The sequence below is a fragment of the Penaeus japonicus genome, unplaced genomic scaffold (genome assembly GCF_977035675.1).
Source record: "Penaeus japonicus unplaced genomic scaffold, GWHDUDI00000001_assembly GWHDUDI00000037, whole genome shotgun sequence".
NCBI lineage: Eukaryota > Metazoa > Arthropoda > Malacostraca > Decapoda > Penaeidae > Penaeus > Penaeus japonicus.
This window is the reverse complement of record NW_028234439.1, coordinates 19023080-19035579: the sequence shown is the minus strand read 5'-3', so window position 1 is coordinate 19035579 and position 12500 is coordinate 19023080. Positions and strand designations below refer to the sequence as shown.

The 12500-nt window shown below is 35.4% G+C and overlaps 1 protein-coding gene across 1 annotated transcript in view; it reads right to left on the bottom strand.

Moving 5' to 3' along the window:
* The window catches only part of LOC122253591 (putative phosphorylase b kinase regulatory subunit alpha), a 95215-nt gene that overhangs the window by 81709 nt on the left and 1006 nt on the right, over window positions 1–12500 (bottom strand). The window contains exons 2-12 of the mRNA XM_086532495.1: window positions 11300–11458; window positions 10930–11146; window positions 10295–10377; window positions 9865–10056; window positions 9292–9480; window positions 8964–9116; window positions 8581–8754; window positions 7722–7935; window positions 7496–7605; window positions 2330–2480; window positions 529–601 (exon numbers count right to left, since the gene is read on the bottom strand). Of these exons, the coding sequence (XP_086388621.1) occupies window positions 529–601; window positions 2330–2480; window positions 7496–7605; window positions 7722–7935; window positions 8581–8754; window positions 8964–9116; window positions 9292–9480; window positions 9865–10056; window positions 10295–10377; window positions 10930–11146; window positions 11300–11458 (1715 nt within the window). The remainder of the gene's footprint in view (window positions 1–528; window positions 602–2329; window positions 2481–7495; window positions 7606–7721; window positions 7936–8580; window positions 8755–8963; window positions 9117–9291; window positions 9481–9864; window positions 10057–10294; window positions 10378–10929; window positions 11147–11299; window positions 11459–12500) is intronic.

Genomic DNA, 12500 nt, shown 5'->3' with positions numbered 1-12500 from the left:
TATCTACCAAACAGTCAAAATTTAAATAACCCTCTACATCTTACAATAAACTTAATCATTTCTTTATATTGAGAAGCAGGGGCACTCCCCAATATTCTTTCCGTTGGCAAATTTCTTCCCTAATTTACTGAATAAATAGATGAAAATCTTTAGATGTATCTCTGTTAAGAAGTACCGCTTTAAATCCTTTCTAATCATCTATGCAACTAGGATTCACTAAAACTTGAATTCCTAACTTAACCCTCTCTGGACGGGTGGTACAGTACTGTACCGCTCATTCAAAAGCCCAGTGGCCGGGCGGCACAGTATTGTGCCAGCCATTTAATTGATTTAGGCCTAAGCGTTCGAAAGCCCTGGCATTGTGACATTCAAGGCTAGAATGCCCCCATCGTGAGTGGGTTAAACATATAATATATATATCATACAATATCCCTGTTATACATATAATACATATATCATACAATATCCCTGTTATAACATCACTGTCATCCTCTAAACTTGTCTTCTCGTCAGACGAAATATCTTCACCTGGTTCCATTGATGTATCCACTCTTGATCTTCTTTAGGGTCGACACCATAGCCATCGGGATCTTGCCATCCTCTGTGCGCAAAGTCAGAATAATAATTAATATGAGGTTAAATTGTTTCTTTTAAACCAAAAATAAATAAAATACACATAACATGCTATAATCAACTCAAATAAGATTTACCTAGTTGACAAATATGATGTTATATTTTGGGACTAACTAATATATATATATATATATATACATACATATATATATATATATATATATATATATATATATATATACATATATATATATATATATAAATATATATATATATATCCCCTATATATATTCACATATTTACAAAATACATATGTACAGAATTACTTGTGTTACATATAAATGTATTTATAAATAAATACATACTTACATATATACATATCTACATCTATATGTGTGTGATTTTACATATGTCTGAAAGAGAGATAGAGAGAAAGGGAGAAAGGGAGAGGAAGCAAAAGAGAGGAGAGAAGGAGAGGGGGAGAGTAAGAGGAGAGGGAGAGTAAGAGGAGAGGGAGAGGGAAGAAGAGAGGGAGAGGGAAGAAGAGAGGGACAGGGAGGGAGAAAGGGAGAGGAAGCAAAAGAGAGGAGAGAAGGAGAAGGGGAGAGTGAGAGGAGACGGAGAGTGAGAGGAGAGGGAGAGGAAAGAAGAGAGGGAGAGGGAGGGAGAAAGGGAGAGGGAGAAAGGGAGAGGAAGCAAAAGAGAGGAGAGAAGGAGTGGGAGAGAGTGAAAAGAGAGGGAGATGGAAGAAGAGAGGGAGAGGGAGAGAAAGGGAGAGCTGTGTGTGTGCATGTGTGTATGAGTATGGATATGATTAAATGCATATATGTGTGTGCATGTGTATGTAGGCCTATGAGTGCAAGCTTGTTGATGTGTACATAAACCTCCCTCAACCAGATCTTAGATCTTTAATCTTAACAAATAAAAAATATATATGATAATGATAATTAAAAAAAAAGAAAAGAAATATATATATCATAATGATAACAATAAAACAAAATATAATAAAAAAAACTAAAGTACTTTGTTTCCTAATCTTCTACCACCTCTCAAAATCAATCAATCACTAAGTTAAAGATCAAACTCACATCTAAATTGAAATGACTTCCAAAACATAATAAATAATATTCACAGGCTCTCAGCTGACACATCAAAGCAAGAAGCAGAAACAACATCTAAATTTGAACCCCAAAAGGAAATCAGTTATTTGACATTGCCGTGCCCACAGGACAGGGAGGGGAAAAAAAGGTGTACATTGACTCACAATTCTTTCAGTTCAAATAATATTTGATAAGGATCATCTTGACACTTATTTTTTATGGACAACTTTTGCTGTATTTTGTCCCTTCTGCACATACGAATGCGAACCAAAAATGGTTAATTTCGTTCTTTATGGGTTACCATAATACACAGACACTTACTAAGTATACTAAATCAAGCAAAAATTATGAGAATAACAAATATTAAAATTTGAAAAGTTTCAGACAAACTCCTTGACAATTAACAAAAAATCCCTGCAATCATGATAATAATCAATTTTCCAATAATAAGGTCTAATTCAAGATGGTAAAATTTAGTTCTGAAAGACTATCAAATGAAAAAAACATATTCATCAGTTTAACTATATTTTTTTCTGGTTACAAGCAATCAGACATGAGAGCAAACTCCCAAAGAAAATAACCCAAATTGATCTAACAAACAAACAAACGAAAGAAGTGCAATTCAGCTTTCGTTGCAAGCAGAAGGAGCAGCTTACCTAGCATGAAAGACTGGACAAGGTAGGTAATAGTAGGTCGGCCAAGCATGGAGCTGAACCAAGTCTCTTTCAGGAAGGCAACATGTGACTTCAGGTAATAGCACAGCAGGTTTATATCATGCATGGCGTACCACTCTTCCGTGTCCACACTCTACAACGACAAATGGTCTCACATTTATTCTACGGAGATATCGCAATGACTTCTCTCAGGGAGGTACGATTGGTTTGTTCCGTTCCTTTTCTATCACTAAATACCAAACATAAAAAAGCATGCATACATAGCATTAAAGTAGGAATTTGGATTTAAAAAAAAAAAGAAGGAAATTTGATCATTAGACCAACACTAATAATGTACAAGATAACTAAAAAGATAAAGTGGAATTCATCTGAAAATCAAATGAGATTTTGACATGAGACCATTTGCCTTGAAATCTAATACTCTCCTGGTAAACATTCAGTCAAGTTCCAACCAAACTGATTATTTTCCTATCATTCAAAAATGGTTGTGGTTATTCACATAAGATGTTAAATCACAAATATATGGATTAATCAAAGCCATAACTCTTATTCAGCTGTATCAGTAATAAAAAAACAGTTAGAACAAGCTCATATATAAACCAGTAGGTAAATACAAATCAACATGATCACTTTTGCCATTCTCTTCAATCATAAAATGGGATACTAACAAAAATAAAACTCTTTTTGATACTAATTTCTGGAATAGCTGCTGGTACAACAACATCCAAATGACAACATACTCTCACTATTTTCAAATCCAGATTCCACACATAGAGATTCAATCAAATTAACAATATCAATTCTTGATCAAAACATGTGGCTCCTCATCCACCTCAAACCAAAGCAAACTGTAAAATGATTTAAAGTTAGATTAATGGCTCACTTAAGATGAACACAAACCAGTATTACTAGTAAGAAGTTTGTAGCTGAAAGGAGAAAGGACCTGAAAACAATAATACATCTAAGATAATGAGTAACAAATAAGCAGAGACTGAGAACAAGAGCTGCCCTTGTCTCCCCATGCAAGCAAATGGGGCCCAGAGCTCCTTTCTAGCAGCCGCTCAACAGCACAAGACTAAAGCTTGAAAAACATACTGTCGGAGAATCTTTAACTCATCCACGGTAGGCTAGAGGGTATAATGCAACACTCACTTGTGAACATATTTTCAATAACTACAATAATCACTATGGTAAAGAAAGAATGAAAATGTTGCCAGGAGGTGAAGTTACAGGAGACTATGGCTGACGACAAAAGATCCAAGTTCACAATTTGTTTTACATTTTTACTCATCGCAGTCAACAAACACATGAACACAGTCCTCAAGCATTAAGCGAAGATAGCTTGCTAGAGGTAAGGGAAGCCAAACAGTGCTTGAGTACCTAAACATGCTCTCGAGTAATCTACTTCCTTCCTAAATACAACAAAAAAGATAATAATGATCATAATAATAATAATAATAATAATGATAATAATAACAAACGTAATCATAATGATGATAATAACATTCCTTCAATTGCCCTTGCCTAGAGGAATGTAATATTACATCAACTGCAGGGGAGGATTTTAGAGATGCATTAGGACTGCTGACTAAAGCTGCTCCTCCTTACTACGTGTTGCAATAACATCCCAAGTAAGCTTACTGTTACGGCAGGGACCGAAGTACACATTTTAAGTACTAAGACAAACTAACACAAAGCTTAAGCTCTAGTCTGGAACCAATTCTCTACATACAGCAATTCAAAAATAAATACATAAAAATGTCTAATATAAAAAAAAAGAAACCAGTCCTACACACCAGTACAAATTCTAATCTTTGATTCCTGGCATTTATACTAATCAATAGTTTTCACTAGTCACTACAACAAAAAATTCAAAGACATTCACAAAATGATGTGTATAAATATATATAAACACAAACATGAAAATACATAATGAATAATCACAAATCTTGACAGTGTAGCAGCATTTTGCAAACCTATTCATAAGTAAGTTGTTTTCTCCTTCTTTCCCTGAGCGGATACTTACTCATATATAAAGCTATCCTATCAATCTCTCCCTCTCTCTTTCTCTTTTTCTCTCACTCTTATTCTCATTATCATTCTCATTCTCATTCACACTTACTCTTCTTCTCATTCTCACTCACACTTACTCTTCTTCTCATTTTCACTTACACTCTGTCACTCTTATACTCATTCTCATTCTCCATCTCATACTCACACTCTCTCTTACTCTTACTCTCATTCTCACTCACAGTCACACTCTCACTCTTACTCACATTCTCATCCTCATCCTCACTCTCACACTCACTCACACTCATACTCACACTCACACTCACACTCACACTCACCCTCCCACTCCCACTCACACTCGCTCTCACACTCACAGTCCTATGAGGGACATACCATCTAAGTAGCCAGTCCTCATTGTAAAACAAACTGTCGGCCGGCCAATGTCTTTCCAAGTGGATCGCAAATAATCCAGTGCGGCTGCATAGCAGTACATCCCCAGGTCCACGTCATTGGACAGGTAACTCTCATCATAATCGAAGTACTAGAAAAAGGTGTTGGTGGAAAGCATATTCATTTTCATAATTCAAATGCCTCTTTTTTTTTCTTTTTTCTTTTTTTGTGAAAGGAGAAAGAGAGAGAGAAAAAAAGAAGAAGACATTTTCTTACCTTCCCACTTGACACAAATAAGAGCAAAATGAAACCAAAATGAAGAGGAGATCACGATAAAAAAATAATCATACATATTAATAACATTATGTAAAAAGCAACACATTGAAAAAAAGAACAAGAATATTGAAAAAAATAAAAATAAATAAATAAATAAATAAATAAAAGATTGTACCAACACAAAAGGAAAAAAACTGTGTGACTGAAAGAACACAACACCCTTCCCTCAGGCATTTTCCATTAATCCCTTTTCACACCAAATCAAGCAGTGATGTAGACTTTTGAACATTTAAAGAGTACATTCTGAAAATTTATCTCTAACCCTATTGTGCTCATAAGCCGATCAAAACCAGGACATGATTCCGTAAAAGTAAGATTGCAAAGTTGTCTAAGCTCTGTGTTCAGATATATGATAAAGATTCAAACCCTGTTTCCTAATCTCATTACTCGCATTGCCAAAGATTACAAAATGTACCTCAGCTCATCCAAAAAGAGGACTCACTTTGTCAAATTTCATTAAGTGAATGGGCATCTTCATCTATTTAATATCAGCTCATCTCTCTCTCTCTCTCTCTCTCTCTCTCTCTCTCTCTCTCTCTCTCTCTCTCTCTCTCTCTCTCTCTCTCTCTCTCTCTCTCTCTCTCTCTCTCTCTCTCTCTCTCACACACACACACAATTTCTTCTTTTTAAGTACAAACTGATGACTAGAATCAGCAAAAAAAAAGGGGCAAGACACCATAGATCACATGAAATCACAGGTCATATAAAATCAATTTCTGATTTACTTAGTATGTAAGCTACAGATAAGCACAGACAATAAGTGAAGAAGCTCAAGCCTGTACTATATCACTTTTTTCTTGCCATAAAACAGATTCTAGAAATGTCGGAATGTATTCTATGACTGCAATATAATCATATTGAAAGAAGTAATTTAGGGTTCTACACATGGAGTTCCTTTATTATGGATTTCTCTTGAAGGAAACCCAAAAAATCACTTCCATATAACTGGCTATTTTCTTGCAACATTTATGCATCAGTCTTTATCAATCAACAATTTACAGAGCCTAAATATTTAAAATCTAATGACAAAAAATATATTAATCAATATCTTCCCTATTACCACTGAGTTAACTCATCTATGAAACAATATCTTGGACAAAAAAGGCCCTTATGTTGATCTTTCCCCTCTAACTTTTCATTAATAAACATAGTATTTTTTCATGTGTAAAGACTTCTTCCAAAACATTATGATTTTTATGAGTATCTCAACTTACCAAACTTAATATCTGCTTTCTACAGAAATAAAACAAAAACATTTGACTGTGATGACATAACATTTCCTGTGACTCTTATTCATGATGATGAATAAAAATGGAGAACATCTTTTATCTAGTGTGAGTAATTGACTGCTTAACTATCTGATCAAATATGTAAGAATGGGAAACCTTAACAAGCATATACATGCAAACTTTATATACTTCTAAGGCAAAAGAAACAGTTAACCAAAGACATGCCTACCCTATTCTCGGAAGATGGCTTCACTACATACTTCCTCAAACCTACTGACAAGCACAACATCAACATCTCAATGATAATCTCCTATTCTGTATTACCCCTCCTTGAATACCAAACCTTAAAGTATGATAACAACAAAACAGTTATCATCATAGTTTGCATCAAGGAGAGAACCCTGTATTGAGAGTGCTAGGAGAGCATCACTTGGACTGAGACAACGACCGACTACGAGAGCAAGGCCGCTTGGACACCGCTACTGGAATTAGGCCCGTCAACTCGGGGAGGTTTTGTTAGAAGGGGTTGGCAGGGACTGGCCAATTCTCTCTCTCTCTCTATGCAAGCTTGGGGATGGTACTGGGTGTCTTTGATGAACCTGAACCGTTACCTAGGAAGCTTTGATTGATCTCCAGCGTGACAATGGGACGCCCCAACATGTGCTTCCACGTATATTGCAAGAAGTTGAGTTCAGTTTTGAAAATGTCTAAAAGAAGGTCCAAATCGGAGGCAATGAAGAATCGCTGTCGATCTACGAACTGAAATAGACGGCAGGTTAGAGTGTCCAGTTCAAATGCTCTGGAGGTCAAAGAATGCAAGACAAAAGTTTCAACTGCAAAGTCAGCTGCACCAAAGAATCACTGACACTGCAGAATGGAAAATATTATTCAGATTATTGACATATACATTCCCCTAAACACATAATCCTGTAAAAGAGAAAATACAAACATGTGATCATATTTTGGTGTATATATCACAGGAGAAATCTCATTCAAAAATCAACTACAAACACGGATTATAGGCATTTATTTGCAAGCTTTAACAATCTGAAAAGTAACCTATCATATGCTATGCCAAATTTGTGGTTCTTCTTGTCAATATATTGTAACAATATAAATATATAATTCTCAAGACATTCAAAGTAAGAAAAGTAAAGATAAAAGATTTTGTATATTGACTAACCTGGGGAGTAAAGGCAAATATTCGATCCTGAAGGGAATACAACTTGCTCGTAGAGAGGATACCAACATCACGACTCTGACGTCCAGAAAGACCTAGCTTCTGGTTCCGACCTGTAATGGGTCCAACATTTATCTATCTATACTCACACAGACTTTTCAATCTTTTTCAATAAGTTTCCAAAGATAAATGAAATGAAAATAAAATGTAAATGAACTAAACCCCATACCAAGATGAGCATAGAGCTTCGACAAGACTCTTGCCGGCTGGACCTCAATGGGGGAGACTTCGCTGATTGTCTGTACGGGGATGTCCAGTGCCTGTAGTTTGGCCTGGATGCTCGAGTCTTCCGCGAGAACCACCACCTGCACTACCACGTCTGGTTTCTTCTCCGAGCCCAGGCGACGATTGAGGGGATCAAGCTCGCCACAGGCCAAGAAGTTCTACCGGAAGGAATGTTTGTGTCAGGGGCTAAACTAAACACCCTTTCTTAAATGTGTGATATTTTTATATCAATTGAAAAGCTTATCCTGTGATACTCTTTCATTATGTTATGATCTATACTTTATCTCAGAAGCATGAGTGATAAATACAAACAAAAAAAGCAAATTAGAAAAAAAAAATCAGTGTTATCACTTTTTGTTGTGTCTCTGCATATAAATGTTTCTCTTCAATGGTTACATATCTCTCTATTTCCTATATTCTTTATTTGATTTATACAGTGGACTTTAGTAAGTTATTGAGCCTGAGTGCTTTCATAATATGGCATAATTGTTCTAGGCAGACAAAAACTTTGGCACTAAAGACTGAGATAATATCATTCTCAATCCTAATTGTAATTATGCCTAAAAAATGTTCTTTTTGAGCTTAGATATTTTTTGAGTTTCTAAGCTCCTATTTTTACATTTAAAAAGAATTGTCTCTAAAACCATTTTTTTTCTTTTTTCATGGACACAAACAACGTATATAGTCAGCTAAAATTGACTCTTTTGTGTGCCATGCCTTATACACAGAGATAACAATAATCAAGATAATGCTTCCTTGTAATCTATAATGCTAACATTGCACTACCATGAGCTATTACTCACATCCTGCAGGAGTCGCCCCATGATGAAGAGACTCTGGGCCCACATGAAGGGCAGCTTCCCAACAGCCACACGATCCTGAGAACCTGGTTCCTTGTACTCCTGCTCCACATTCTCCTCTGGGACTGTGTAGATCTCAGGCACAAGTCTCAGGCCATCTTCGGTGGTTACTAATAGCTGAGGGAAGAGGAATAGTTGATACAGAAACTCATTTTTAAAACGAATAAAGGAAGGAAGAAGAAGAAAAAAGGGACTAAATATAGACATTGACCAATCAAAAATAAAACAGTATTTCTAATTTGAAATGAAAACCTGAGAGATCAATCAATCATAGACTGAAAATAAGACATTCCTAAGAAAAATTAATGAGTCTCTCACACACTCACCTCCTCCAGCATTTCTGCATACTCCTTAACTGCCTCTTTATCATTTTGGAAGCAATAGTCTAGAATGAGATAGCAGTAGAAGAGAGGCCACTCGCATTCGATCTTCTCAAACCTCTTCAGCTCCCAAGGTTCATAATAGAGTCTGCTGGGATCCTGATGAATATTTGAAATCATTGATGTTTTTAGGGACTTGAGGAACCGAACTACTGTGTGAATATTACACTCCGAAACATATGAACATCCATCAATATCACATCATAATGTGACTTGGAAGAGGAGTTATTTCCCCTCTATTCAAAGAGGAAAAGTCTGCTACATCTAAGCCTACCTCCTTGGCAGTCTTGTAGCCATCCCTGAGGAACCTCTTGCACCCATAGCGTCCCTGTAGCTTATCCTGGATGGTGTCCCTCGTTAGCTTGATGAGCATCGGGTCATCCACGGCAAAGGAAGGGAAGCTGATGACTGCCAGGAGGCTGCTGTCCACCTCCTTGCTGTTACTCTCACGTGGCAGCATGGACTGAGAGAAGCACACTTCTTTTAGAATAGGTCAGCATGTAGATCACGCCATTCACATTGATACGTTTGATTAAGAAGTTTTTTCATTCAAGAATACTATACACAGTATCTTGACCACCTTTGTAAAAACAGTTTTTTTTCTGTGAAAAAATATCTATTTTCACTAAGTCACGGCTAAAATGGAAATAAATCATAGCCATTATTCTCTCGTCTCTGGTATAATCTTCCCTGTTTTTCATATTCATGCCATGAGCTTAACAAACATTTCTCCCAAATACTCCTCATCATTGGAACCACCTCCTTATATAGAGACAGCAGGCAATGAAATGACCTCACATAACATAACAACAACTGTCATCCTTCCCAGGTAGGAGACTTGACGAACCTGCAACACAGCCTGACACTTCTGGGCCTCATCGGCAAGCACGTGGATGACGCTGGCTGGCCCACCTCTTGCCCCAAACAGATCCAATTCGTTCATCGCCTCCAGGGCTGCCTTGGCGAGACCAATACTTGAAGCGTTGAGTTCCGGCAGACCGTGGTTGGTTTTGTCTCCTCTCTCCCAGATCCCATAGTCCTGCCATGAGAGGGGATTCACATGGATTATATACATGTCTCAGGTAACTAAAGTATTGAATGTTTTTACAAATGATATATAATATAGACAGTGATAGGTTTGAGGTGTGTCAGGTTTGAGATACAATAATGTATATAGTTGTTCCTTAATTCCTTAAAGCAACAATCAACAAAAGTGTTAATCATCAACAAGAGAGTGAATGAATCTATATCAAATTAAAGTTCCACATAAGACTTACAGGAATGCAATATGCAGACTCTATGTAGAAGACCAGGTTCTGGATAAAGCTAACTTCATCCAGGTTGAACACAATCTGCAAACCTGCAAAAAGTTTGTGACGTAATAATCAATAATAATAAGAGTTCTTTCTTCTATAATATCTATAATACAACATATAAAAAATTCTCTTCTGCTCTATATCAAATACACCTTGAATTGTCTTTCCCCAATGCACAATCACATACTGTCAGCCAGCATGACATAAAACACCAGATATTTTTCACCACTTGCCAGCTTTCGTGTCAAGGAACTCTTAGAATTTTTCCTATGTCTATGGTTTCTCTAGCTTATTTTTTTTTCCAGTTTTCCTGCTTTCAATCCATACAAAGAATCTTACTAGGAAACTACCACATTCAAAAGATAAATTAAAAATGGCAAAATTGAAAACATAAGATGAAAAAGTACATGTTCTTGTCCTGCAATTTTCATACTCAACGTATATACTTACTTCTTCATATAGAATCGATGATAATAAATGGGAGATAAAGGCCAATAAAATCTCTATCTCAAAATCACATTTCCCTTATTCAAGTTCCCTACCCGATACAACCAAGCAAAACACTCCCTTTCACAGTCCATATCCAATAGCCATACCTGATGCAGTCATCTGTGCCAGGACCAGGAGGAACAGCGAAGTGGCATCGATCTGCAAGTGACCCCACTCATTGTCCTTGACCACAATCTGACCCGTCTTGGAGGAATACTTGGCATGCAGGGAGTCAATGGGAGCTTGCGTGTGCTTGAATTTCTCCACCTTGCTCAACTGTTGCATCATGCAGTTCAGGAGGCCGCGCATCAACTTCACGCAACTCTGAGGAATGATGAAAGGTAAGCCCCGCATCTATCGATCTCTTGCCATACAGCTTAGAAGATTTATCGATCATCTCTCTCAATCAACATGTCCGAAAACCGCCGGAAAACAATACCTGAACGTAATGAAAAAGACAAGACACTCCCGTCTTACCTGCTCCAGCTCATAAGTCTTGGCTCTGTCTTCGTCCAAGTCTGCATTCTTCTTGTACGCCATGGAGAGCCCCCACACTGCCATGATGGAGTAGAGGTTGTCGCGCACCCAAGCATGGTCGTTGAGGTTACTTGCCGGAAGCAGACCCGTAACTGCATCCTGGGGAATTATCTTAGTGTGAGCATGAGGTCATTCTAATAGTCTATGAACATGGGAAGTCAGTTTATTATAGCTAGCACAAATTCATGTACAATAATTATGTTTGTGCGCCCGCGCGTGTGTGTGTGCGTATGTGTGTGTGTGTGTGTATGTGTGTATATGTGTATGTGTGTGTGTGTGTGTGTGTGTGTGTGTGTATATAAATATAAATATAAATATAAATATAAATATAAATATAAATATAAATATAAATATAAATATAAATATAAATATAAATATATAAATATATAAATATAAAATATAAAATATAAAATATAAAATATAAAATATAAATATAAATATAAATATAAATTGGAATAGAAATAAAAATATAAATATAAATATAAATATAAATAAAAAAAAAAATAAATATAAATATATATATATATATATATATATATATATATATATATATCTATACATCTATCTATATATATATATATATATATATATATATATATATATATATATATATATATGCATATATATATAATATCATATACATATATATATATATAATATAATATATATATATAATATAATATATAATATATATATATTTAATATATAATATATATATATAAATTTATATACAATATATATATATATATATATAATTAATATATCTATATATATATATATATATATATATATATATATATATATATATATATATATATATATATATATATTTATATCCATATATACATTATATATGTGTGTATGGTTTTATGTACGTATATAATCTAAAACTACTAACCTATTACTATTTTCCATCCAGTTTCTATCACTGATCAATATAACTTCCAAGTTATTTGTATATCCTGTATCCCAATCATATGATCCCACACTAGAACCACGACAGCAAGCATACACATCTTCACAATATGACAATCACCTCAAAAACCTGAGTTCTCAAAGGCTTGCATAATAAGCAAAATCAGCATTTCCTTATATATGATTGGCTTATCAATCAAATAGTACTTTTTCACTATATACAAAC